This window comes from Zea mays, chromosome 1 (assembly GCF_902167145.1).
Source record: "Zea mays cultivar B73 chromosome 1, Zm-B73-REFERENCE-NAM-5.0, whole genome shotgun sequence".
Lineage (NCBI taxonomy): Eukaryota > Viridiplantae > Streptophyta > Magnoliopsida > Poales > Poaceae > Zea > Zea mays.
The window spans coordinates 69,458,436-69,482,847 of record NC_050096.1 but is presented as its reverse complement, the minus strand read 5'-3'; the positions used below and the strand labels follow the sequence as shown (position 1 = coordinate 69,482,847).

General features: G+C 42.1%; 1 protein-coding gene across 4 annotated transcripts; it reads right to left on the bottom strand.

Annotated features, from left to right (window-relative positions):
- Positions 1–137: 137 nt before the first annotated feature.
- Positions 138–7,775, bottom strand: LOC100277845 (uncharacterized). Of its 4 annotated transcripts, XM_020549612.2 has the most exons (13): positions 7,586–7,773; positions 7,425–7,494; positions 6,435–6,486; positions 5,413–5,495; positions 4,495–5,335; positions 4,044–4,140; positions 3,860–3,971; positions 3,469–3,532; positions 3,301–3,334; positions 2,769–2,904; positions 2,353–2,447; positions 792–915; positions 138–717 (listed from the first exon to the last, which is right to left on the bottom strand). In XM_020549612.2, the coding sequence occupies exons 1-13, from the start codon at positions 7,660–7,662 to the stop codon at positions 649–651; spliced, it is 1,854 nt and encodes a 617-aa protein (XP_020405201.1). In that variant the 5' UTR covers positions 7,663–7,773; the 3' UTR covers positions 138–648. The 4 variants fall into 4 exon arrangements, 3 of the variants coding, with proteins under 3 accessions (XP_020405201.1, NP_001352942.1, XP_008671703.1); NM_001366013.1 differs by having other exon boundaries at positions 139–717; positions 3,301–3,532; positions 3,841–3,971; positions 7,586–7,690; NR_158707.1 differs by having other exon boundaries at positions 161–717; positions 3,301–3,532; positions 7,586–7,734.
- Between the last annotated feature and the right edge of the window lie 16,637 nt (positions 7,776–24,412).

The following is a 24,412-nucleotide window of genomic DNA, read 5'->3' as shown; positions in this document are numbered from 1 at the left end:
AAATCTGTTGGAGATTTATCAGTAATGCCTTTTAATAGAACTCCAAGGACAAAACTTCAAAATGGCTGACTTGTTTTTCTTATTCCAACTATTACATCTAAGCCTTACTCGGGTATTACTATCATATGTGGATTGGATGAGATTGAAAACATTTTTTTTTGACTTGTCTGAGATTTAAACTCACTTAATCCCACTCAATCTACATAGATTGAGAGCAAACAAACAAACCCTTACATGGGATGATGACACATACATTTGCATCACTCACATCCGCAGGACCAGATATGTGAGAATCACACGCACACCAACGCACAACTGTTGCAGCTGAAACTACTAGTAGCTGTATGAAATAAACCAGGAAGCATGCTTGCTTATCATAAGGCAAAATTAAGCTAACTCCCACGCGTTCGACTGTCAGCCTTGTAGTTTTCCTTCGACAGTTTCACTTGCTGTGAATTGAGATAAGCTGAGCTGCTTTTGTATGATACCAATGACTCATCTCTGCAAATAAATTATCTATGCTCGGTGAAGATGATAAACCGCTTCTTTCTGTCTCCGAACACAAAGGTTCTGTTTAGGGTCACCACAAAAATTTGTCGTGAGTCATAGCTAACAAGATGATTTGTATCACCAGCGCCGATGCTTGGTTCAACGATCCTGTTCTTCAAAGTAAGCTGTTATGGCTTTCAGCTTTCCGTTGAGGAAGTTCTTCTCGACCTGCAGAGAGAGAGACCACTGTGACATCTATAGGAAACGTCAGCTTGGCACAAAATCAGCAAAAATGGGCTTACCTCAACTGCCCACGGGGGATCCACAGACAAGGACATGTCCGCCAATTGGTTTAGGTCAATGTTGCGAGGAAGAAACATCACTACTCTTGAAGCTATCATGGTTCCGAGTTTAAAAAGAGAGTACCTAAAGAGTTCAACATTGAGTATAGTCGATCAACAAAAGATTAAAATGCACCATAGGTCCATTAAATTTTTTAAGGAGGTGTCATCTAGGTCCATCAACTGTCAAACTGTATTTTTGAGTCCTAAATTTTTTAAATGGTTCAAGGGCGGGCTTGGTGCGGCGGTAGAGCCTACCGTCTATAACCGAAAGGTCCCGGGTTCGAGCCCCAGCCTCTGCATATTATGCGGGTAAGACTTGACGCTTAAAGATACCCTTCCCCAGACGACCCCGCACAGTGCGGGAAGCCTACGGCACTGGGTATGCCCTTTTTATTTTTTAAGTGGTTCACCTGAAATCCATACCTCTTCATTATGTTTGTTTTTTGTAGAAATCCCCCTCTATTTCTTTTTTCCTTCACACGCTTACCCATTTCCATCTTCTGGCCAGAGTCTTCCGGGCACCAACTAGCCTGCTCTGAGCCTTCGATTGGTTGTTCCATTAATCTTCATTGATCCGGAGCCATACAAGATAGCATCCCATCGTCGATCAGATCTTTTTCTGGAACAGGTAAATCCATTCAATTTAATCCGTCCATAATGTACACCACCGGCAAGCAAGCAAGCAGCAAGGGCGCAGCAGCAGGTGGTGAGGGCATGCTCACGCTCGTGAACCACAAGCAGTGGCTGCGTGCGCTCAGCTCGCTCTGGGCGGCGGCACTCGTGGGAGCCAGCATAAGCACAACGTAACATCCTGCGACGACGATGGCAAAGGCGAAGAGAGAGTAGCATTGCAGTCACGTGCGCGCATGGTTGGCTTTGGCTGGCGCCCTGATCGGCCTGCAGAGCAAGAAGCCAAGGCTGGCTGCGCTTAGCGCCTCGCTTCTATCCATATCTGCATCGAGTATTCTGGTAATATGGCGTGTTCGTTCTAATGTTATAGCAATTAGGCTCTGGATTTGATTGGCAGATCAAAGAAACTACGAGTGTAAATTAGGTTGGAACATTCAATCCAGAAGATGGAGAGGGGTAGGCATGTGAATAGGGGTGGTAAATGGTAATGGGCTCTAAATTCTACGCTATAAAATTTGAGGATCAAATCATATTAGGATCAGGCTCTATCTCTATTTCTATTTATTTTTGTACTAAAATTAATTAAGGGCTCAAACGAATCGTGGAGAAACGTTTGAATCGTGATCCATTACCACCCCTACATGCGAAGGAGAAATAAAACAGAGTGAGGTTTCTGCAAAATACAAATATAAACGAAGGGGTACGGAACTCCGGTGAATCACTTAAAAAGTTTAGGAACCCAAAAATGCAGTTTGAGTGTTGATGGACATAGATAACACCTCCTTAAAGGTTAATGGATCTCTGGTGCGTTTTACTCACAAAGTAAGTAAACATCAGTGAGTGCAAACTGAAAGAAATTACTCTCTTAAAATAGAAACAAGGAACTAACCCATCACAAGGAATAAGCATGCTTTTCATATCATAAACATCAACTTTGGCATAGTCAGGGCCACCCCAAGGAGGCGACATGAAAGCAGTTTCTCCCTGCAGAAAATATCCTCCCATTTATTGTGTACACAAAGAAGGTACTGCCAAAAGATGGGCATCATCGAAAAATAGGGAGAACTCCATGGGACCATAAAATCTCGACGTTCAAATGGAAAAAATATGAAACATAAATTTCTTTTTGTAGGACTTGAAGTATCAAGATATTTGTAGTACCAAGCCCCTATCCTAAAATGGGTGGGCAAATGAGAACAATGTCAACAATAAATTCACTCTCGCAAACAGCTACAAAAACATATAGCTAATAGAAGTGACGTGTTGAGAAACTTAAAAGTAATAATTCCAAGAAAAAGGCATTACCTTCAGATGAGGAGCTATATGTATAAAATCACCTACAATGAAATCTATGTGATCATTTACTCCATAAATGGATGCATTATGATGCGCGCAATCAATCTTTTGTGGATCAATATCAACTGCAATTACATGCTTGCACCTGGAAAAGGAGACATAGTTAATGTGGAACAATAGTCTTAGTACTGTAGAAGAAACATTGATAACATAAAATAAATCCACCTACACTGCAAACAACTAAGGCTGGCTCTACTAACTCAAGTGACATGATGAACATGCTCAAAATGTCCACAATAACACCTCCGTAAGGACACTTCCATATATTAAATAACAGCAAAAGTAAGAAGAGCCTTGCATATTACTGGAAGCAGATGCCTTAGTTAAACTGGACAGTGGACATAGCATACTGCTTAAGGTGATATAGCCATTGCATTCTCGTGACATAAGAAAAATAACAGTTGCTACTAAACAGGAAGTGTTCAAGCAAATGATACATTAGACCATCACATAACTCAATTGCAAGATAACATTGACGTACTTTTTGGCAAATTGGATGGCATTTCCACCAACTCCTGTGAAACAATCAATCATTACTCCCGCACCCACACGAGATGCATGATGCTTTGCAATTGGCTCTGGCGTAACTGAAAACCACCCTACTTCATCCATCTTTATACCACTATCAAAAAGTGAGAAAAGTGAATACCGCTGAGCCCAGTACTTGATGATGTCATTAGAGACGTTCCCTGCCATGTCTTGGCATGAATGATCTGTAGAACAATTAAAATGGTTATTGGCAAATATGTACAAAGAGCACAAGAACGGACCACAAGAAAATAAATATTAGGCAAGTCTCACTAATACATAGCTAACAAGGAGGTTTTCTAGAAGGCATAGTTACCTAGACATAACTTTGCAGTTTGCAAAGAAAAGTTACCTAGACATAAGTAGGCAATGTAGCAGTCATGCAAAGCTGCATTTGCTCAAAGAAACCAAGAAACTATTGTGTAAATGCGCAACCTAAAATTGTAACAGGAACAAACTCCTAGAAAGCAGATGCCATATATTATCGCCTTACACGATCGAGATCTCCTTACTCTCTTTTTCGTTTTGGTGCTAGCAACTTCCTGGTTCATCTCTAACACAGTAGTTGTTGAATCGCTGTACTTATTTTCAGTGTGCTGTGCTTTGTCAGAGGTAGTTATCATACTGCATAGATGAACAGAATTAACAAAAAAAAACAATAACTTGTTCAACATTGTACAGTTTGGTATTCCCTACCTTTGATATATTGGCTTTTCAACAGGAATGTCAGATAAATCATGAATGCAGTGATCTTGCTCCTGTGCTTCTAAATGATTGACATGAGTAGCCAGATCTGTGATGGTGAGATTAAAGAGAAATGTGTGACATACTAAAACAACAGCAAAGCCTTTAGTCCCAAACAAGAAGCTAGCATATGAGTAAATTGGAGACAGATAAATGAAGCACCTACAAGCAGGAAATCAATGGCAATAATTAATGTCACCAAAAAGCATTGACAATTTAGGTTTCTCCTTCAGCATTTGTAGTGCAAAATTCAATACTGTGTGTAATGGATTTCACTACCTTATTATTAAATGTTTACACCCATTGCCACATGCTCAAGTGTTACATATTGTAGAAAGTTTTTATCGTAGTGCATATAACTATTCGTAATGTCAACTGCAAAGGACGAGACTAGGGTTTTTACTGTTCTCTTGTGGTGCCATGCTTGAACACTGAGATCCCAGTTCAGCTAGCTCTTTAGTGGTATCTGGGCTACAATATGATGCAAAATCCTCCAGTCCTTCAGGAGGACACCATGTGGACTCTTGTGTCTGGATGTTGTAAAAATAATACCGATTATAGAATGGATCCCAGATAACCCTCCATTCACCATAGTCATAGTAAAAGTTGTTGGCAGAGCTTTGTGCATGCTCATCAATAGATGATGGCTCTGCCAAACTTAGACTAGCTTCTCTGCCAACATCATTGTAATCATGGGGTACTGATAGAGTTTCTTCAGATGTTTGATCTCCCCTTGTGGACACTCTTTCATCCTGATAAATGCCAACACAGGAATGTGTAGATTCATCATCAACACAGTCATTCCTTGACATCTCTTCAGAATCTAGCAACACACTTTCATAAGCTTGATTTTCTTGAATTGAGTATTCTTCTTTTGCTGAGTTGGCCAAGTTATCAGAAAGCTCAAAAGCCCCAAGTTCAGTGAGATGATTTTTAGCATCACAGCCAGGGGCTTTGCCAGCAGAGTAGATGGTGCTACAGCCAGACTCTTCTTGTTCTTCAACACAAGAGCTGTCTTCCCTAAGCCTCTTGTCAGTGTCATCACGGGAGGGTTCATTTTGACCCAGTGGTGTCACAAATAAATTGCATGAGTGCGTTTGCTCCATAGCATCCAATGATTCAACAGAATTTTCTCTATCTTCAGTATTGATACATATCCTCACAGCATCATTGATTTGAGTGTTTGCTGCTTTGAGCGGTGCTTGTCTTCCTTTTTTCTTTCCCTTGTTGCATGTGTTCTTGTTCTGCAATGCATAAAGGAATTAAGCAATGGAACCGGTAGGGAACAGTAACATGGTGTCACACTATGTGAGCAACTGACCACTTTACTTGTGCTGAATGAAACAGGAAGCCCCAAAGAACCCATGAGATTGACCAATTCCAAATCTTCAACAAAGAAATGGCCTATTGATAGACAGATCATATACACAGTAAGAAATCGGTTGACATACAAGGGAAAACGTAAAATAACTGGTGTTGATTTTACTATTACAATGTTATGTGTGGGCAATATGACTTATAAAATGAGGCATGAAACCATGAACAGATGTTGCAACAATGACTCAAATTATCAACATCATCTTCCCTTCCTAGAGTAATCCCGTGGTGATTTGGCCTCCCATTTGATACACAACATGTCACCAGGAACGTGGAACTGTGCCACCTTCCTTGTCCTGGGGGTGTCATCCCCATTCCAGGAATGTAGGAACAATGTCATCCTGGCCTTTTTGAACCCTTTCACAAGTAGCATACCACATCCCTCAATCACATTGACCCTGGGAGCTTGGCGAATATGATCCACAATCTTAACCACCACGCCCCATCTCCTATGATCTCACAAGCACTAGACAAGGAGGGTCAGCCCCTCTAATAGTACTAAAGGTATATTGTGACTTTAGTTGAAGACTTGGTCCTTCTCTATTAGATGCTGAATTGCTAAGTGGTTGCCTGTTCATAAGAGTACCTGTACCATATACTTTTCTTTCACTAGTGCCGGTGAACTTATCAACTAAGGCAAATCTGAAGTCTATCCAGGTCCCACGTCATGCAACAGAAATCAGGTGACCAATAAAATCTCTTGATTCAATTATAAACAGACCCCCCCCCCTCTCTTTCTCTCTAAAAGAAGCGTCATTTACTCCAATGAAGAGACAGTGGCCTGAAAAGTGGTGGTGTGGAAGCATGCTGAGCTTCAGAGTTCAGATTCTTAAGATTTCTCAAATGAAGTGATTTTTTTTCTCTAGTGGGTTGTTTCCACACAAAAAAAGTAGAGTACATTGTAACATCCTCTGTAAAGAAAATTGACCAAGGAAGATACTAGAATACAAGAAAAATACATCTAACCTTTGTCAGTGCTATTGGATGCTTCATTGCATGTTTTATCTGTATGAGAGTCCTGAAAAGTTGAAGGTCGTCAAATTGCTATGTACATTATAAACCTCATAGTAATTTGTAGGGCACAACATACAAGTAATAAGCTTGACACAGTCTGCTAAGCAGCTAAGTTAATTGACTCTTTCACGACAAGATGAATTCCTCAGAAGTGTAAAAATGGTTATGAAATTGCTAAGTTATTTAGAAGTGTTTTAATAAGATAATGCTGTTGGTCTATACATGATCTAGTCCACACCTTCACATGTTTTCCTCTCAAAGGAGATCGAAGTGTAAAGCAAACCATCATTATTTTAATCAACAAATAACTGTCATATCAGAATCAAGAAGAGGACTGCAGCAGACTAATGCTTAATCCAACAATCATCACCGAAGCTACAATTGTTTAATACAGCTTAATTTTCCAAAAAGATCATCGGTCAATAATTAAATAAAGCACTACAAGGAAGTGTTATGTCTTATGTAGCAAACTTCCATGTCAGTAATGTGCTTTCATCAAGAAAATGAGTAATGAAAAGTGATCACTCAAAATGTTTAGTAGGGTTCTAGCCAGACGAGGCTGTCATTTCGAGGTCCAGGATTATTTCCTGATAGAACTAGGAGAAATAGGTATGCACTTATCGGTAGTCTGTAACAAATGTGCCGAGGGTATTTTGTCGTATAATACAAAACTTTGTTTAAAATGCACGCGACGATTAACATTTTGTACAGGCTACAGTTTGGGCGCAATGCACAAACCACGCCACAAAACCAATTCCTTGTGTTAAGTAGACTCTTGGGCAAGCATGAAATTATGCGTCGGGCCTTCTTTCTCGACAATGCAGATACCAAGAAATTACCAGTAGCCCGACGAAATTAGCCATCTACTAGTCGAAGCACAAGCGCACCCCCAACTCAGAAAGCTTAAGAGTGAGCTACACCAAAGCGGGTCAGAGACCGTACCACGAGAGCAGCCTCCGCCGAGCGCCCGTTCTTCTGTCCATCGTGAGGTCCAGCGCCATACGAATCGTCCCTGCAGGAAGAGAGAGTAGTTTGAGGAGACGTACTCCTCGCAAACGGCAAACCCTACGCTGAGAAGCGGGTAGGGGAGACAGGAGACTTACCAGAGGTACACTTCGGTAAGCCGGAAGAGCTTCCCCAGCTTCCTTATCGCCGGGAAATCCTCCGCCGTCGACGGCATCGCGTGCGGGAAACGGCGCCGCCAGACGAAGCAGGGGTGAGTTCTGGCTTTCTTCCTTCCCGGATAGGGGGTGCGGGAAACGGCCGTTGGGCGTGGGTTTCGGGTAGTGCAGAGGTGTGGAGGAACGGCTGGGTACTTGGGTAAGCCGAATTACAACCCACTAGCGTTCATGGGCCGGGATCGCTTTCAGTACGTAGTGGATCGGGCGGCATCCCTAGCTGACTCTGGGCTAGGCCTAATGGAGTTTCTAGTCTCCTCTACTATCTCTACTCTCGGCTGTCTCCAGCAGCTCGCCAGCTCGCTATCTCATCTCTTGTTAGAGTAACTCTAAAAGACTAGATATAATTTTAGCTAAATTTAGAGTTTTATAAAAACTCTAAAAAATAAAGAGTTTCATAAAAAGGTGATATGACACAACAGACTCTTCAAATCTTATCTATCAATATTCAAATCACTGATTATAATCACATGTTCATTTCTTTTTCTCCTGTCTCATTTGACATATCGATGTCGGGCTCTAGGATGGCAGGGCACGTGGACAGTGAACCGCAAATATGGCGAGGCGTGGAGCCACGAGGACGATGGGGACTGTAAGCCGTGAGGACGTCAAGGAGCGGGGTTGGCGAGGCACGAGACGGCGAGCCGCGACGATGACGAGGCGCGGTAAGGTGAGCCGCAGGGTCGGCGAGGCATGGCGACAGCAGGGCGTGGGACAGTGAGCTGCAACGACGGCAAGGCGCAGGGACGGTGAGGATGCACGAGAGAATGAAGATGGCGAGGCAGGTGAGCTCAGCAAATATGGCTAGAGACCTCGACGTGATGCTGAGCAGGATAGCATAGAGAGGAGCAAAGAGAGTTTGTTGGATCCTATTTTAATCATCAGTTTTCTATTTTTACCGATACAAATCGATTTAGCTAGGCTTTTCGAGTTGCTCTTATATCTCTTATTTCAAATTTCATCAACAAACAATAACATCTACAATATAAATCTCCTGTTTTACTTATGAAAGAAAAATGTGTTAGATAACCATTTCTACATGTTTTAGTGATTAAGTGTTTAGCACAACAACATGGACTAACTAATTTGATATGAGTACGAGCACAAGCACTTGAAGTCAATTTGAAAGTACTAGATCCTAAAGAACTAAAATGAAGGCTAAAGTGTGCAGCTTTGGACAAAAGGGTAAAATCATGAGGTTTGATTACTTAGATAAGTTGCATGTGTCTAATACTATGTGTTTAGCACTTTATTTGAACTCTAACTCTATCCTGTGAGAAAAGTGGTTCGAATACTTAGATTAAGCCAAAATGCAAATCATGGTGAACGACAAAGTAAAAGGTGAGTTCTCCACACCTAATCAATTGGAATATGTGCTAATTATGTTTGTCTAAGTTGTTGGAAAGCTCCCAAGAATAGCCAAAAGGATTTGAAGAAGTTAGGCTCAAAACAGCCTTACTTGGGTTGTTCTAGGCCTCATCGGACTCGTCTGGTGGTGCACCGGATCAAGTCCGCAGGGCATAGAACTTAGTGTTAGGCGACCTAATGCATCGAACCAGGTCCATGTGCACCGGACCGCCTACAGAGCTGAACTTTGAGGTCTCGAGATTTTATTTATAAAAATCATCGACCCTTCACTTTGCACGGTCCAATGGCGCACCGGACCGCCTCCAACGGCTACTTCCCGGTGGAGTTTGAAGGCCAACGACTAGCTGATGTGGCAGACGGTCCGGTGGTGCATCGGATCGGTCCGCTGTGAATCAGTTAAGGAAAGCACCAAATCAGATCCCGGAGAAGGTGTGCACAGACCCGGTTTGATGTCCTCGCAGACAACACAATTTCATCGATGTTTAGAAGGAAGGAGCAACGCCTATGGACCTCTTTGGGCTATAAAAAGGATCCCTTAGCGCACCTCTTTAGCTTGGGCGCTATTATGAATAGATTATTGGGCAATAATAGTATTATAATTTTTATCATCGCTACCTAGCAATTGCATTACATTGTCTACGACATCCCAAATGCTAGGGTGGAGCAAAAAAATATGGCTACGCATTTTATGGCTCCACCAAGAATAGTCCTCCCATCAAAGCGAGCAGGCTTGCCAAGATGAATAGAAAGCAAATGAGCATTGAAATTGTAAGGAATGCGAGAATAAATAAAAGATGTCTTAGAGTAACCTTGTTTAACCGTATTTTTCTTGGAGGAGGTGGAATCGTCGTCCTTGTGTGAAGGGTAAGAGGAGTCGTAGTAGATGATCTTCTTGATGCGCTTCGTCCTCTTGCCATCATTCTTGTTCGATCCCAAGTCGACGGGTGTGGCACCAGACCAGTCGACGAGCCTCCTGACAAGTCTGATGAGCCTCTGGACCGTAGACCACGTCAACTAGTCGTTGGTGTGCTGGCGCTCGTTGGATGTACCCGTTGGAGACGGTTCGATGGCACACCGAACCATAAATAGTAGAGCTCTAGTGATTTTATAATAAAAATCTTGAGACCGAGCAGTACGGCCATGAACCACGGACCCCGGTGAAAGATCTCTTTGTGGTTTTTGGTGGTTTAGATGACAACCCAATTAAAGGACTGACAAGTGTGTTAAGTGTTGGACAAGTGCTTAGTGCACAACTTTTAAAGTTCAACATAAGTGTTCAAGGGTGATAGTCCAAATGTTGAGCTGATTATGGTTGTAGACATCACAAGTGAAGGAGAACATTTGAAAGTCGCCTAGAGGGGGGTAAATAGGCGAAACATGAAAATTATACACTTAAAACACACATTATGCCCGGGGTTAATGTCAGAAATAATTCGGAGTGCGGAAGATAGTTATCCTTGCAAGTAGTTGCCCAATCAATGCAGATAACTTTGAGAGCCAACTCACAACAATATGAGCAAGGGAATTTTAGAGAGAGGAAGGGAGGGGAAACAAATCGAGTGAAAATCAACACAAATAAACACAGCGATTTGTTTACCGAGGTTTGATTCCAAAGAACCTAGTCCCCGTTAAGGAGGCCACAAAGTCCGGGTCTATTCCAACCCTTTCCCTCTCTCAGTCGGTCACTTAGACCGGTCGAGTGCTTCTTCTTAATCACACGGGTCACTAAGACCCCACAAGGATCACCACAAAATTAGGTGTCTCTTGCTTGCTTTATAATTCACTTAGAAGGTTGAGAAAGAGATGAAGAAAGCCCAATTGTGAAAGCCAAGCAACAAGAGCGACAAATAACACATAGATCACACTCTCTCAAGTCACTAAGCACTAATGATCACTTGTCTAAATTGTGGGACTTTGAGAGATTGAAAGCTTTGAGTGTGTCTTGGAATGTATTGCTAGCTCCTGTATTGAATGTGAATGAGTGGAGTGCTTGGATCATTTGAATGGAGGTGGTTGGGGTTGTATTTAGGGCCAATTCCCTGTATGCCACTGAAAAATATACTCATTCCTTGTATGCCACTGGCCCCACATGTCATAGACACAAAAAAATATACTTATATGCCACTCAGTGGCACACAAGGGATGAGTATAAAATCTGATGGCATACCAGGAATTTTCTCTTGTATTTATAGCCTCCAACCACTTCCTAGTCGTTGCTCATTTTCTACCGACCGCGGACGGTCCGTACCCCTGCACATCAACGACTGAAATCACAACGGTCAGGAGTAACGGCTATAGAGCTTTTAATGCGTCGTCAAATGTCAGATAAAGCAGTCGTGGACGGTCCGACCGTGCACCCAGGACGATCCGCAAGGACGCTAAAAATGCATTTTACCGAACCCGTCACCTTCGGGTTTTTCTGGTTTTTCAACGACCGGGCGATTCGCGCCTGAGGCCGGACGGTCCGTGCTTGGTCTCGGACGGTGCTCGCTTCTCCATCGGACGATCCGTAGTGTTAACTTGTGTTTTTGCAGTGTTCCTGTCCAAGGCTCACCCTGGTGTCGCGGACGGTCCGCCGCAAGGGCCCGGATGAAAGGGAAATAGGGTTTAACCTTTTCCTATAAATAATTTTGGTGGTTGAATGCCCAACACAAATAATTGGACTAACTAGTTTGCTCTAGATTATATTCTACAGGTGCATATAGGTTCAACTCAAACCAATAAAAGATCAAAGTTAGGGTTCAAAAGCAAAGGAACAAAGAAACCAAAGGTGCCCTGGTCTGGCGCACCGAACAGTGTCCGATGCACCAGGACCGTACAACTCCGAACTCTCCACCTTCGGGTTTCTCAGGCCGCACTCCGCTATAATTCACCAGACTGTCCGGTGTGCCACCAGACTGTCCGATGCACCAAACGGAGCAACGGCTTCCAGCACAATGGTCGACTGCAACGGACACCTGCGAACGCTACAGTGTGCGACCAGTGCGCGCAGAAGTTAGAGCAGCCGTCAGAGGCGCACCGGACAGTGAACAGTGCCTGTCCGGTGCGGCACCTGACTGTTCGGTGGCACAAGAAGACAAAGCTCCAACGGTCGTCTGCGCTCGAACCCTAACGGTTGGGTGACGTTGCTGGCGACCGTTAGGGTTCGAGCGCAGACGACCGTTGGAGCTTTGTCTTCTTGTGCCATCGAACAGTCCGGTGCGGCACCGGACTGTTCGGTGGCACAAGAAGACAAAGCTCCAACAGTCGTCTGCGCTCGAACCCTAACGGTTGGGTGACGTTGCTGGCGCACCGGACTGTCCGGTGCGCCCATCGACAGCAACCCCTCCCCAACAGTTGTTTGGTGGTTGAGGGCTATAAATACCCCCAACCACCTCCACTCTAACCATCCAAGCATTCAACACATTGCATTCAATACAAGAGCAATAGACTCCACTGCAAAGACACAATTCAAGTGATCGATCCACTCAAAGTTCTCGATTCAACTCTAGCGCATTAGAACTTGTTAAAGGATCATTTGTGTTTCTTTGTTGCTCTTGTTTGCTTGGCTTGGCTTTCTTTTCTTTCTCACTTCTTACTCTCAAGTGCTTTGTAAGCGAGGCAAGAGACACCAATTGTGTGGTGATCCTTGCGGGGTCTAAGTGACCCATGAGATTAAGGAAGAAGCCTCACTCGGTCTAAGTGACCGTTTGAGAGAGGGAAAGGGTTGAAAGAGACCCGGTCTTTGTGACCACCTCAACGGGGACTAGGTTCTTTAGAACCGAACCTCGGTAAAACAAATCACTGTGTTCATCCGCATTATTTCTTAGTTGATTTGTTTTCCCCTCTCTACCAGACTTGACATTTGTTCTAACGCAAACCCCGGCTTGTAGTGTGTTTAAAGTTGTAAATTTTAGTTTCCGCCTATCCATTCCCCTCTAGGTGACTTTCAATTGGTATCAAAGCCCGGTACTTCATTTAGAGTCTAACCACTCGAAGTGATGTCGGGAGGATCCGCCAAGAGGGAGATGGAAACCGGCGATAAGGCCACAAGCCACGGGAAGGCCCCATCAAGAGAGTCCGGCGCCAAAGGAAGGGAGGAATCACCTCCCCGTGTCAAGTCGCACCGGAGTGGCGACAAGAAGAAGATGATGAAGAAAGTGGTCTACTATGAGACCGATTCTTCGTCGCCCTCCACATCCGGCTCCGACGCCGCGTCCGTCACTTCTAAGCGCCAAGAGCGCAAGAAGTTTAGTAAGATCCCACTATGCTATCCCCGCATTTCTAAACGCGCTCCTTTACTTTCCGTTCCATTAGGCAAACCACCATATTTTGATGGTGAAGATTATTGTATGTGGAGTGATAAAATGAGGCATCACCTAACCTCACTCCACGCAAGTATATGGGACATTGTTGAGTTTGGAGTGCAGGTACCTACCGTAGGGGACGAGGGCTACGACTCGGACGAGGTCGCCCAAATCCGGCACTTTAACTCCCAAACCACTACTATACTCCTCGCCTCTCTATGTCCAGAGGAGTATAATAAGGGGCAAGGGTTAAAGAGCGCTAAGGAGATTTGGGACGTCCTAAAGACCGCACACGAAGGAGGTGAGGTGACCAAGATCACCAAGCGGGAGACGATCGAGAGGGAGCTCGGTCGATTCGTCCTTCACCAAGGAGAGGAGCCACAAGCGATGTACAACCGGCTCAAAACCTTGGTGAATCAAGTGTGCAACCTTGGGAGCACAAAATGGGATGACCATGAGATGGTCAAGGTTATTCTTAGATCCCTCGTATTTTGTAATCCTACTCAAGTTCAATTAATACGTGGTGATCTTAGATATAAGCTAATGTCTCCCAAGGAGGTAATTGGGAAGTTTGTGAGCTTTGAGTTGATCAAAGGCTCCAAACACATCGTCGACTTGGAGCAAGGCGGCACCTCCACATCCGAGGTGCAACCCGTCGCATTCAAAGCGACGAAAGAAAAGAAAGAAGAGTCTACATCAAGTAGGCTCCCCATCGACGCCTCCAAGCCCGATAATGAGGAGATGTCACTCATCATCAAGAGCTTCCGTCAAATCCTCAAGCAAAGGAGGGGGAAGGACTACAAGCCCCGCTCCAAAAGGGTGTGCTACAAATGTGGTAATCCTAGTCATTCCATTGTTAAATGTCCTATGTCTAGTGATAGTGATAGGGGCGACGACAAGAAGAGGAAGAAGAAGGAGAAGAGGAGATACTACAAGAAGAAGGGCGATGATGCCCACGTGTGTCGGGAATGGGACTCCGATGAGAGCTCCACCGACTCCTCCTCCGATGAGGATGCCGCCAACATCGCCGTCAATAAGGGTCTTCTCTTTCCCAATGTCGGGCACAAGTGCTTCATGGCAAATGACGGTAAAAAGAAGAAGGTACAATCTAGAACCACCCCCAAGTATACTACATCTAGTGATGAGGGTAGTTCTAGTGATGATGAAGATGATCTACTTACCCTTTTTGCCAACCTTAACATGCAACAAAAAGAAAAATTGAATGAATTAATAGGAGCGATTCATGAGAAGGATGAACTTTTGGATAGCCAAGAGGAATTCCTTATTAAAGAAAATAAAAAGCATGTTAAGGTGAAGAATGCTTATGCTCAGGAAGTAGAGAACAATGAAAACTTGACTAAAGAGCTTAGCATTTGCCATGATTCAATTACCAATCTTAGAAATGAAAATGCTAGTTTAATTGCTAAGATTGATAAGTTGAATGAATCAATTGCTAGCCTTAAAACTGAAAATGCTAGTTTAATTTCCAAGGCTAAAGATTTGAATGTTTGCAATGATTCTATTTCCTATCTTAGGGATGAAAATGCTATGCTAAAATCTAAGATAGATGAATTAAATGTTTGCAAACCTTCTACATCTAGTGTTGATCATGTTACTATTTGTACTAGTGTAAAGATGTTAATATTGATGCTATTCATGATCACCTTGCTTTAATTAAACAACAAAATGATTATATAGCTCAATTAACTACTAAAATAAATGAGCATGAAATTGAAAATGAAAAAATTAAATTTGCTAGAAGCATGCTCTATAGTGGGAGACGCCCAGGCATTAAGGATGGCATTGGTTTTTATAGGGAAACAATGTCAAGCTTAATGCCCCTAAAAAATTGTCTAACTTTGTTAAGGGCGAAGCTCCCATGGTTCAGGATAATGAGGGATACATTTTATATCCTGCCAATTATCCTGAGCACAAGATTAGGAGAATTCATGCTAAGAAAACTCATTCTGTTTCTCACCATGCATTTATGTATAAGAATGAGGCTTCTAGCTATAGGCAATCAACCCATGTTAAATTGCCTAAAAAGAAAACTCCTACTGCATCAAATGAACCTAATATTTCATTTAAGACTTTTGATGCTTCTTATGTTTTAACTAACAAATCAGGCAAAGTAGTTGCCAAATATGTTGGGGCAAACATAAGGGCTGCAAGACTTGTGTTTGGGTACCCAAGGTGCTTGTTTCTAACATCAAAGGACCCAAGATTGTTTGGGTACCTAAGAACAAGGACTAAATTGTTTTGCAGGTTTATGCATCCAGGGGCTCAAGTTGGATAAATGATAGCAGATGCACAAACCACATGACAGGGGAGAAAAGGATGTTGTCCTCCTACGAGAAAAATGAAGATCCCCAAAGAACTATCACATTCGGGGATGGAAATCAAGGTTTCGTCAAAAGACTTGGTAAAATTGCTATATCACCTGACCATTCTATTTCCAATGTTTTTCTTGTAGATTCTTTAGATTACAATTTGCTTTCAGTTTCTCAATTATGCAAAATGGGCTACAACTATCTTTTTACAAATATAGGTGTTACTGTCTTTAGAAGAAGTGACGATTCAGTAGCATTTAAGGGAGTATTAGAGGGTCAGCTATACTTAGTTGATTTTAACAAAGCTGGACTCGATACTTTCTTAATTGCTAAGACTAATATGGGTTGGCTCTGGAATCGCCGACTAGCCCATGTTGGGATGAAGAATCTTCACAAGCTTCTAAAGGGAGAGCACATTTTGGGACTAACAAATATTCATTTTGAGAAAGACAGGATTTGTAGCGCATGTCAAGCAGGAAAGCAAGTTGGCGCTCATCATCCACACAAGAACATAATGACTACTGACAGGCCGCTCGAGCTACTCCACATGGATTTATTCGACCTGATAGCTTACATAAGCATCGGCGGGAGTAAGTACTGTCTTGTAATTGTGGATGATTATTCTCGCTTCACTTGGGTATTCTTTTTACAGGAAAATCTCATTCCCAAGAGAACTTAAAGGGATTCTTAAGACGGTCTCAAAACGAGTTCGGATTAAGGATAAAAAAGATAAGAAGCGACAACGGGACGAAGTTCAAGAACTCACAAATCGAAGGCTTCCTTGAGGATGAGGGCATCAAGCATGAGTTCTCTTCTCCCTACACACCTCAACAAAATGGTGTAGTAGAGAGGAAGAATATAACTCTACTGGATATGGCAAGGACCATGCTTGATGAGTACAAGACTTCGGACCGGTTTTGGGCTCATGCGATTAACACTGCTTGCTACTCCATCAACCAGCTCTACCTTCATCGAATCCTAAGAAGACATCATACAAACTCCTCACCGGTAAAAAGCCCAATGTTTCATATTTTAGAGTCTGGTAGCAAATGATTTATTCTTGTTAAAAGAGGTAGAAAATCTAAATTTGCTTCTAAGGCTGTAGAAGGCTTTTTACTTGGCTATGACTCAAACACAAGGGCATATAGAGTCTTCAACAAATCCACTGGATTAGTTGAGGTTTCTTGTGACATTGTGTTTGATGAGACTAATGGCTCCCAAGTGGAGCAAGTTGATCTTGATGAGCTAGATGATGAAGAGGCTCCATGCATCGCGCTAAGGAACATGTCCATTGGGGATGTGTGTCCTAAGGAATCCGAAGAGCCCACACAAGTTCAAGATCAACTGTCATCTTCCAATCAAGCATCCCCTCCAACTCAAGATAAGGATCAGGCTCAAGACAATGAAGATGAAGATCAAGATGATGAGCCACCTCAAGAGGAGGACAATAATCAAGGGGGAGATGAAGTTGATCAAGACAAGGAAGATGATCAAGAGATAAAGGGTCAAAAACCGCCACACCCAAGAGTCCACCAAGCAATTCAAAGAGATCACCCTGTCAACTCAATCCTCAGTGACGTAAATAAGGGGGTAACTACTAGATCTCGAGTTGCTCATTTTTGTGAACATTACTCTTTTGTGTCCTCTATTGAGCCATACAAGGTAGAGGATGCACTAAGAGATTCGGATTGGGTGCTAGCAATGCAAGAGGAGCTCAACAACTTCACAAGGAATGAGGTATGACATTTAGTTCCACGTCCTAACCAAAATGTTGTAGGAACCAAGTGGGTATTCCGCAACAAGCAAGATGAGCATGGTGTGGTGAGAAGGAACAAAGCCCGACTTGTGGCCAAGGGATATTCACAAGTCGAAGGTTTGGACTTTGGTGAAACTTATGCACCCGTAGCTAGGCTTGAGTCAATTTGCATAATACTTGCCTATGCTACTTACCATGGCTTTAAGATTTACCAAATGGACGTGAAAAGTGCCTTCCTCAATGGACCAATCAAGGAATAGGTCTATGTTGAGCAACCTCCCGGCTTTGAAGATAGTGAGTACCCTAACCATGTTTATAAACTCTCAAAGGGGGAGAAAGTATTAGCCCAAAGCAAAAGGACCGCACCACCACCTTTCGAAAATTTTTAATTGATATATTTCAAATTGGTGTGTTGATTTTCAATTGGTATATTTTCAAAACTAGCATCTAAATATATTTCCAATTGATATCTATTAAAACCCTCTTGAAAGATAAGAGGTGAATTTCATTCAGGGGAAGTTTTGTTTAAGTCAAAGGAAAAGCATTTGAAACAGGTGGAGAAAATTTCAAATCTTGAAAATGCTTCTTACAATCATATTCATATACCTTTGACTATTTGCAAAAAGATTTTGTAAAGACTTTCCAAAATAATTTGCAAAACAAAACATGTGGTGCAAGCATGGTCCAAAATGTTAAATAAAAGAAAGTAACCATGCATATCTAGTAAAAGTAAATTTTGGTTTAATTCTAAAGTAACATATGCACTTACCTTATGCAAACTAGTTCAATTCCGCACTTATATATTTGCTTTGGTTTGTGTTGGCATCAATCACCAGAAAGAGAGATATTGAAAGGGAAATAGGGTTTAACCTTTTCCTATAAATAATTTTGGTGGTTGAATGCCCACCACAAATAATTGGACTAACTAGTTTGCTCTAGATTATATTATATAGATGAATATAGGTTCAACTCAAACTAATAAAAGATCAAAGTTAGGGTTCAAAAGCAAAGGAGCAAAGAAACCAAAGGTGCCCTGGTCTGGCGCACCAGACTGTCCGGTGTGCCATCGGACAGTGTTCGGTGCACCAGGACCGTACAACTCCGAACTCTCCACCTTCGGGTTTGTCAGGCCACACTCCGCTATAATTCACCGGACTGTCCGGTGCACCAAGTGGAGCAACGGCTTCCAGCGCAATGGTCGACTACAACGGACACATGCGAACGCTATAGTGCATGGACAGTGCGCGCAGAAGTCAGAGCAGCCGTCAGAGGCGCACCAGACAGTGAACAGTGCTTGTCCGGTGCGGCACCGGACTGTCTGGTGGCACAAGAAGACAAAGCTCCAATGGTCGTCTGCGCCCGAACCCTAACGGTTGGGTGACGTGGCTGGTGCACCGGACAACGTCTCGTGGCGCACCAGACTATCCGGTGCGCCCATCGACAACAGCCCCTCCCCAACGGTTGTTTGATGGTTGAGGGCTATAAATACCCCCCAACCACCTCCACTCCAACCATCCAAGCATTCAACACATTGCATTCAATACAAGAGCAATAGACTCCACTGCAAAGACACAATTCAAGTGATCGATCGACTCAAAGTTCTCGATTCAACTCTAGCGCATTAGAACTTGTGAAAGGATCATTCGTGTTTCTTTGTTGCTCTTGTTTGCTTGGCTTGGCTTTCTTTTCTTTCTCACTTCTTACTCTTAAGTGCTTTGTAAGCGAGGCAAGAGACACCAATTGTGTGGTGATCCTTGCGGGGTCTAAGTGACCCGTGAGATTAAGGAAGAAGCCTCACTCGGTCTAAGTGACTGTTTGAGAGAGGGAAAGGGTTGAAAGAGACCCGGTCTTTGTGACCACCTCAACGAGGACTAGGTTCTTTAGAACTGAACCTCGGTAAAACAAATCATCGTGTTCATCTGCATTATTTCTTGGTTGATTTGTTTTCCCCTCTCTACCGGACTTGACATTTATTCTAACGCTAACCCTGGCTTGTAGTGTGTTTAAAGTTGTAGATTTCAGTTTCCACCTATCCACCCCCCTCTAGACGACTTTCACTGGACGGTTCGCGCATAGGTGTTTTTCCAAAAAACCTTCCCTGTCCGGAATAATCTACGGTATTCCTGATAGTCAACTTAGAGTAGTTGTAGATGAACTTATCCACCTGACAAATGATCAACTGGGCAAACTAGTTGGTCCATAAGGTTTGTGATGGTCATCAAACACCAAAATTGATTATAGGAAATGTTGATGCCATTTCCCTTTCAACATTGCTTATGTGAGACTTGGTGTGCATATCTTGGAGAAAACTAGTCAAGCCAAGGATGAAGGCGAGAAGAGCTTTGAGGTACCGAATGCATGGGAGAAGGTCGAGGAACCCAAAGCCAGGGGTGAAGAAGACTTGCAAAGTCAAGGATTGATCGAGTCGAGAAAAGATATGGTGCATCGAGAATCGCTATCTAAGGACATGACTTTAAACCAACAAGGCAACATCTATGGCTATGTGCTGTAAGTCATAAGGCTCAAGATCATGCTCAAGACATAGAGCGAGGTCACTAGAAGGAGGAGTAGAGTCAAAGCCTGAACCTGGAAGCAACACAAAAGAGCTAAGTTTACTTTGACCCTGAGTTTGGATTGTTCATGTGTTTGGATATGTTCTGTGTGACCTATGTAGGGTGTTGGAGCTCATAGATGGCAATCTAGATCAAGTTGTGAAGACTTGGAGTTTTGGAGTCCAACATTGACCTCAAACAAGCCAAAAGGAGCAAAATGGTGAAGAGGGTTAAGTATGCAGGTTTGAGTGTTCAGATATGTTGCACACACTCTCTAACCGCTTGTATAAAAAGTGTCATTTGTAGCTCTGTTTGAGGTGAAACAGAAAAGATGGAGAAAATATGAAAAGAGGTAATCTTCTAGGACTCAATCAATTGAATTATACTCTAAATGTGTTTGTCTAAGTCACAGGAAGATCCTCCCAAGAGTTGAAGTTAAGTGGGGAAGAAAAGGAGCATCGACCAAGACGCCCTCAAGCGAGTCAAAAATGCGATGCTCGTCCAAGGTTGGCCTCGGGCGAGCCATGACTGCGTCTCCCGTATAGGGTTGGCCTCAGGCGAGTCGTGGTCATCGGAGAGTTGGCCAACCGGTCTGCCTCGTGGAGTTGGTCAGTGGAGTTGGTTGGCAGGGTTGGTCACCTTCCGAAGCATCGGGTGAGTCAGAACTGCATCTCCCGTCCGAGGTTGGTCTCAGGCGAGTCGTGACTGTGAAAGGTCTCGGGCGAGCCGTGACTGCGTGAGGTCTCGGGCGAGCCATGACTGTGTCTCCCACCCAAGGTTGGTCTCGGGCGAGTCGTGACTGCGAAAGGTCTCGTGCAAGCCATGATTATGTCTCCCGCTTGGGGTTAGCCTCGGGCGAGTCGTGAATGCGTCTCGTGCTTAGGGTTGGCCTCGGGTGAATCGTGACTTAGGTCCCTCGTGCCTTGTCCGGTGTGCTAGGCGGTCGAAGGCTTCAATGGTTGGCGCAGTCATTTAAGGAAAGCAATCGAAGACTGGTCACAGTTTGATGCCCCCGTAGAAGTGGCAGTTTTCGTAGGATTGAGATCTTCATAAGGAAAGGGGCAATGGTTAGGGGTTCATTTGGGGCTATAAAAGGGCCCTAGGCGCTCATTTGAAGCAAATAAGTGCAACCGACAAGTTCATACATCAAGTGATCAAATTCCCTCACTTTTGTATCTCTCTAATTTGTGTAGAAGCGAAGTTATAAGCCTTTAGAGAGAGGGGAAGTGTTGCTGAGAGCTAGAGCAAGATATCGAGCGCATTGTTACTCCGCGTGGAGTGTTGTTGAGAAGATTGTAAGCAGCCACAACATCGTTGTAACCGACATCAGCATAGTGTAAGGCTCTATCTATTGCACTAACAGATCCGAGCAAATATAGAAAGGAGTTGAAATAGACTTCAAGCCAAGGTGTGGCTAACTCCAACAAGGACTAGACAATCATTTGATGCTTGGCCAAACCTCGGGATAAATCCATGTGTCTATGTGCTCTGCTCTGTGTTGCCTTTCCGTCTTTATTACTTTTATACTTGCACTTCAATACTTATCTGTGGTATAAGTTGTCTATGAAGTGCAAGGTATTTTGATATAGGAAGTTCAATTCCACTGCGACCTACTTGAAGGGTGTTTCATTCCACTACGATCTAGTCTTCGAGTAGAGTAAGAATTTCTAGTTTTTAAGTGTTATTTTTAGTAGCCTATTCACCCCCTCTAAGCGACATCCAGATCATGTTCTTGGGCAAAGGGAACTTTCACCCGGTCCGGTGCACCACCAGACTAGTCCGGTGAGGTCCAGACTAGGCCAACTTTGACTCTTTTGAGCTTATCTTCACCAAACCTTTTTGGCTATCTATGGGGGTTTACATACAACTTAGATAAACATTATTAGTACCTAATCTAATTGATTAAGTGTGGGAAACTCACCTCATTGCCATTGCTACACTAGGATTTGCAATGTGGTTCAAATCAAGTTCAAATTGCACTTTTCTCTACAAAAGGGGTTAGAGCCCAAACACAAGTACTAAAAACGTTGGAATGAGCCTATGCAACATGTCTAAGTGTGCAAACCTCACAAATAGGGGTGTAATCGGATCGAATATGGACGGATATCAATGAAATCATATCTGTTTTCATACTTTTATTCGGATTCGAATTCGAATATGAATAGCTTCGAATACAAATACAAATATGGACGTTCTCAAATACAAATACGGATAGTCATGGGTCGAATATGGAACTAGTCGACAACGAATATTTTTGTCGAATATCGTGTAAGACATCATTCCACACATATCATAGTTGTAATCATTTAGCCTCTCCTTTAGTCCAAACATTTTTGAGGATTATATGTGGACATATGCTACGCCTCCATGAAAATCCATGAATTTATAAGGCTATTTTAAGTATTATTAATTTCTTTATGTAGAAAATCGTTAAAATGCAATTAAATTTATAAAATATTCTAACGTCGATCGAAAATTGCAAATAACTTATCAAGGCTAATAAATATTCTACAAGAATATAACATCAAGTACCCACATGAAAATGATAAAAGTAAAGTATTGCTTATGTTGAAACTTAGATGTTTATGGTGGTTTCACATGTAACTCACACAAATAAGTGGAAATAAAATGAAATAATTGCTGACATTTTGTGGATTTTATGGTTCAAACATTTTTTAGGATGCTATATGGACATATGTTGCCCCTAGGGCAAAATTCATGAATTTTTTAGACTATTTGTGTATTATTAATTTCTTTTTGCAGAAAATCATCAAAATGCATTTTAAATTCATAAAATATTCTAGTATCAACCGAAAATTGCAAATAAGTTACCAATACTAATAAACATTCCATAAGAAGATAACCTCAAGTCCCTACATGGAAATGATAAAGTGAAGTAAAGATTATGTTGAAACTTGGATACTTAAGCTGATTTCACATGTAACTCACGCAACAGGTGGAAGTGAAATGAAAAGAATTGAATAACTGGCATCTTATGGATTTTATAGCCCAAACATTTTTAGAATTTTATGTGGACAAATGTTAACCCTCCGTCAAATTTTATGAATTTCTGTGGCTATTTGTGTATTATTATTATTTTCTACAGAAAATCATAAAAATGCAATTAAGTTCATAAAATAATCTAGCGTCTACCAAAAATTGAAAATAAGTTATTGGGACCATGAAACATTCTATTAAAGATAATATTAAGTCCTTATGTGAAAATGATAAAGTGAATTATTGATTATGTTGAAACTTGGATAGTTATGGTGATTTCACATGTAACTCACGTAATAAGTGGAAGCAAAATGAAAGAATCCCTGGCACATTATGAAATTTATGGTCGAAACATTTTTTTAGAATTCTATGTGGACATACGTTACCCCTTCATCAAATTTCATGAATTTTGAGGCTATTTGTTTATTATTATTTTCTTTATGTAGAAAATCATCAAAATGCAATTAAATCCATAAAATATTATAATGTCGACCGAAAATGGCAAATAAGTTACCAAAACTAATAAACATCATATAAGAAGATAACATCAATTCCGCGTGTGAAAATGATAGAGTGAAGTATTGATTATGTTAGAATTTGGATACTTAAGGTGTTTTCACATGTAACTCACGCAACAAGTGAAAGTGAATTAAAAGAAACACTGACAATCTTTAGATTTTATGGTGCATACATTTTTTAGGATGCTATATGGACATACATTGCCCCTTCGTCAAATTTCATGAATTTCTGAGACTATTTGTGCATTATTATTATTATTTCTACAGAAAATTTTCAAAATGCAATTAAATTCATAAATTATTCCACTGCCGACCGAAAATGCAAATAGGTTACCAGGACCAATAACACATTATATAAGAACATAACCTCCAATCCCCATATGTAAATGATAAAGTGAAGTATTGATTATGTTCGAGCTTGGATATTTAGGGCGATTCCACATGTAACTATTCGAATATCCGAAATCTAAAATCTGGTAAGATATCTGGGAAGATGTTTGGATATCTGAAATCTGAAATCTGGACAGGTATCCGAGAAGATACCCGGATATCCTAAATCCGACGGATACCAATCATCTCATATCCGTATCCGATATCCGAACTATACTATTCGAATCCAATTTCGAAAATTCTATGGATATCAAAAAAACTATTCAAACGGATAATTAGCCTCTTCGGACGGTCGGATGCTCGAATAATATCCATACTGTTATACCCTACTCACAAATATACCGTTTTACTACAAGTTGCATGTTGGGGCCCCTGTTTGAGCTCTTAGAGCCTTCAATGTGCCTTCATTAAACCTATGCTCATACTCATATCAACCAAGTTAATTCTAATGGTGTGTTGGACACTTAATCAACAAAATAGGTAGAAATAGCCCTATGGCACATTTCCCTTTTAGTTTTGTTGCCTATAAAACAATGGAAGGCACCGACACCAATC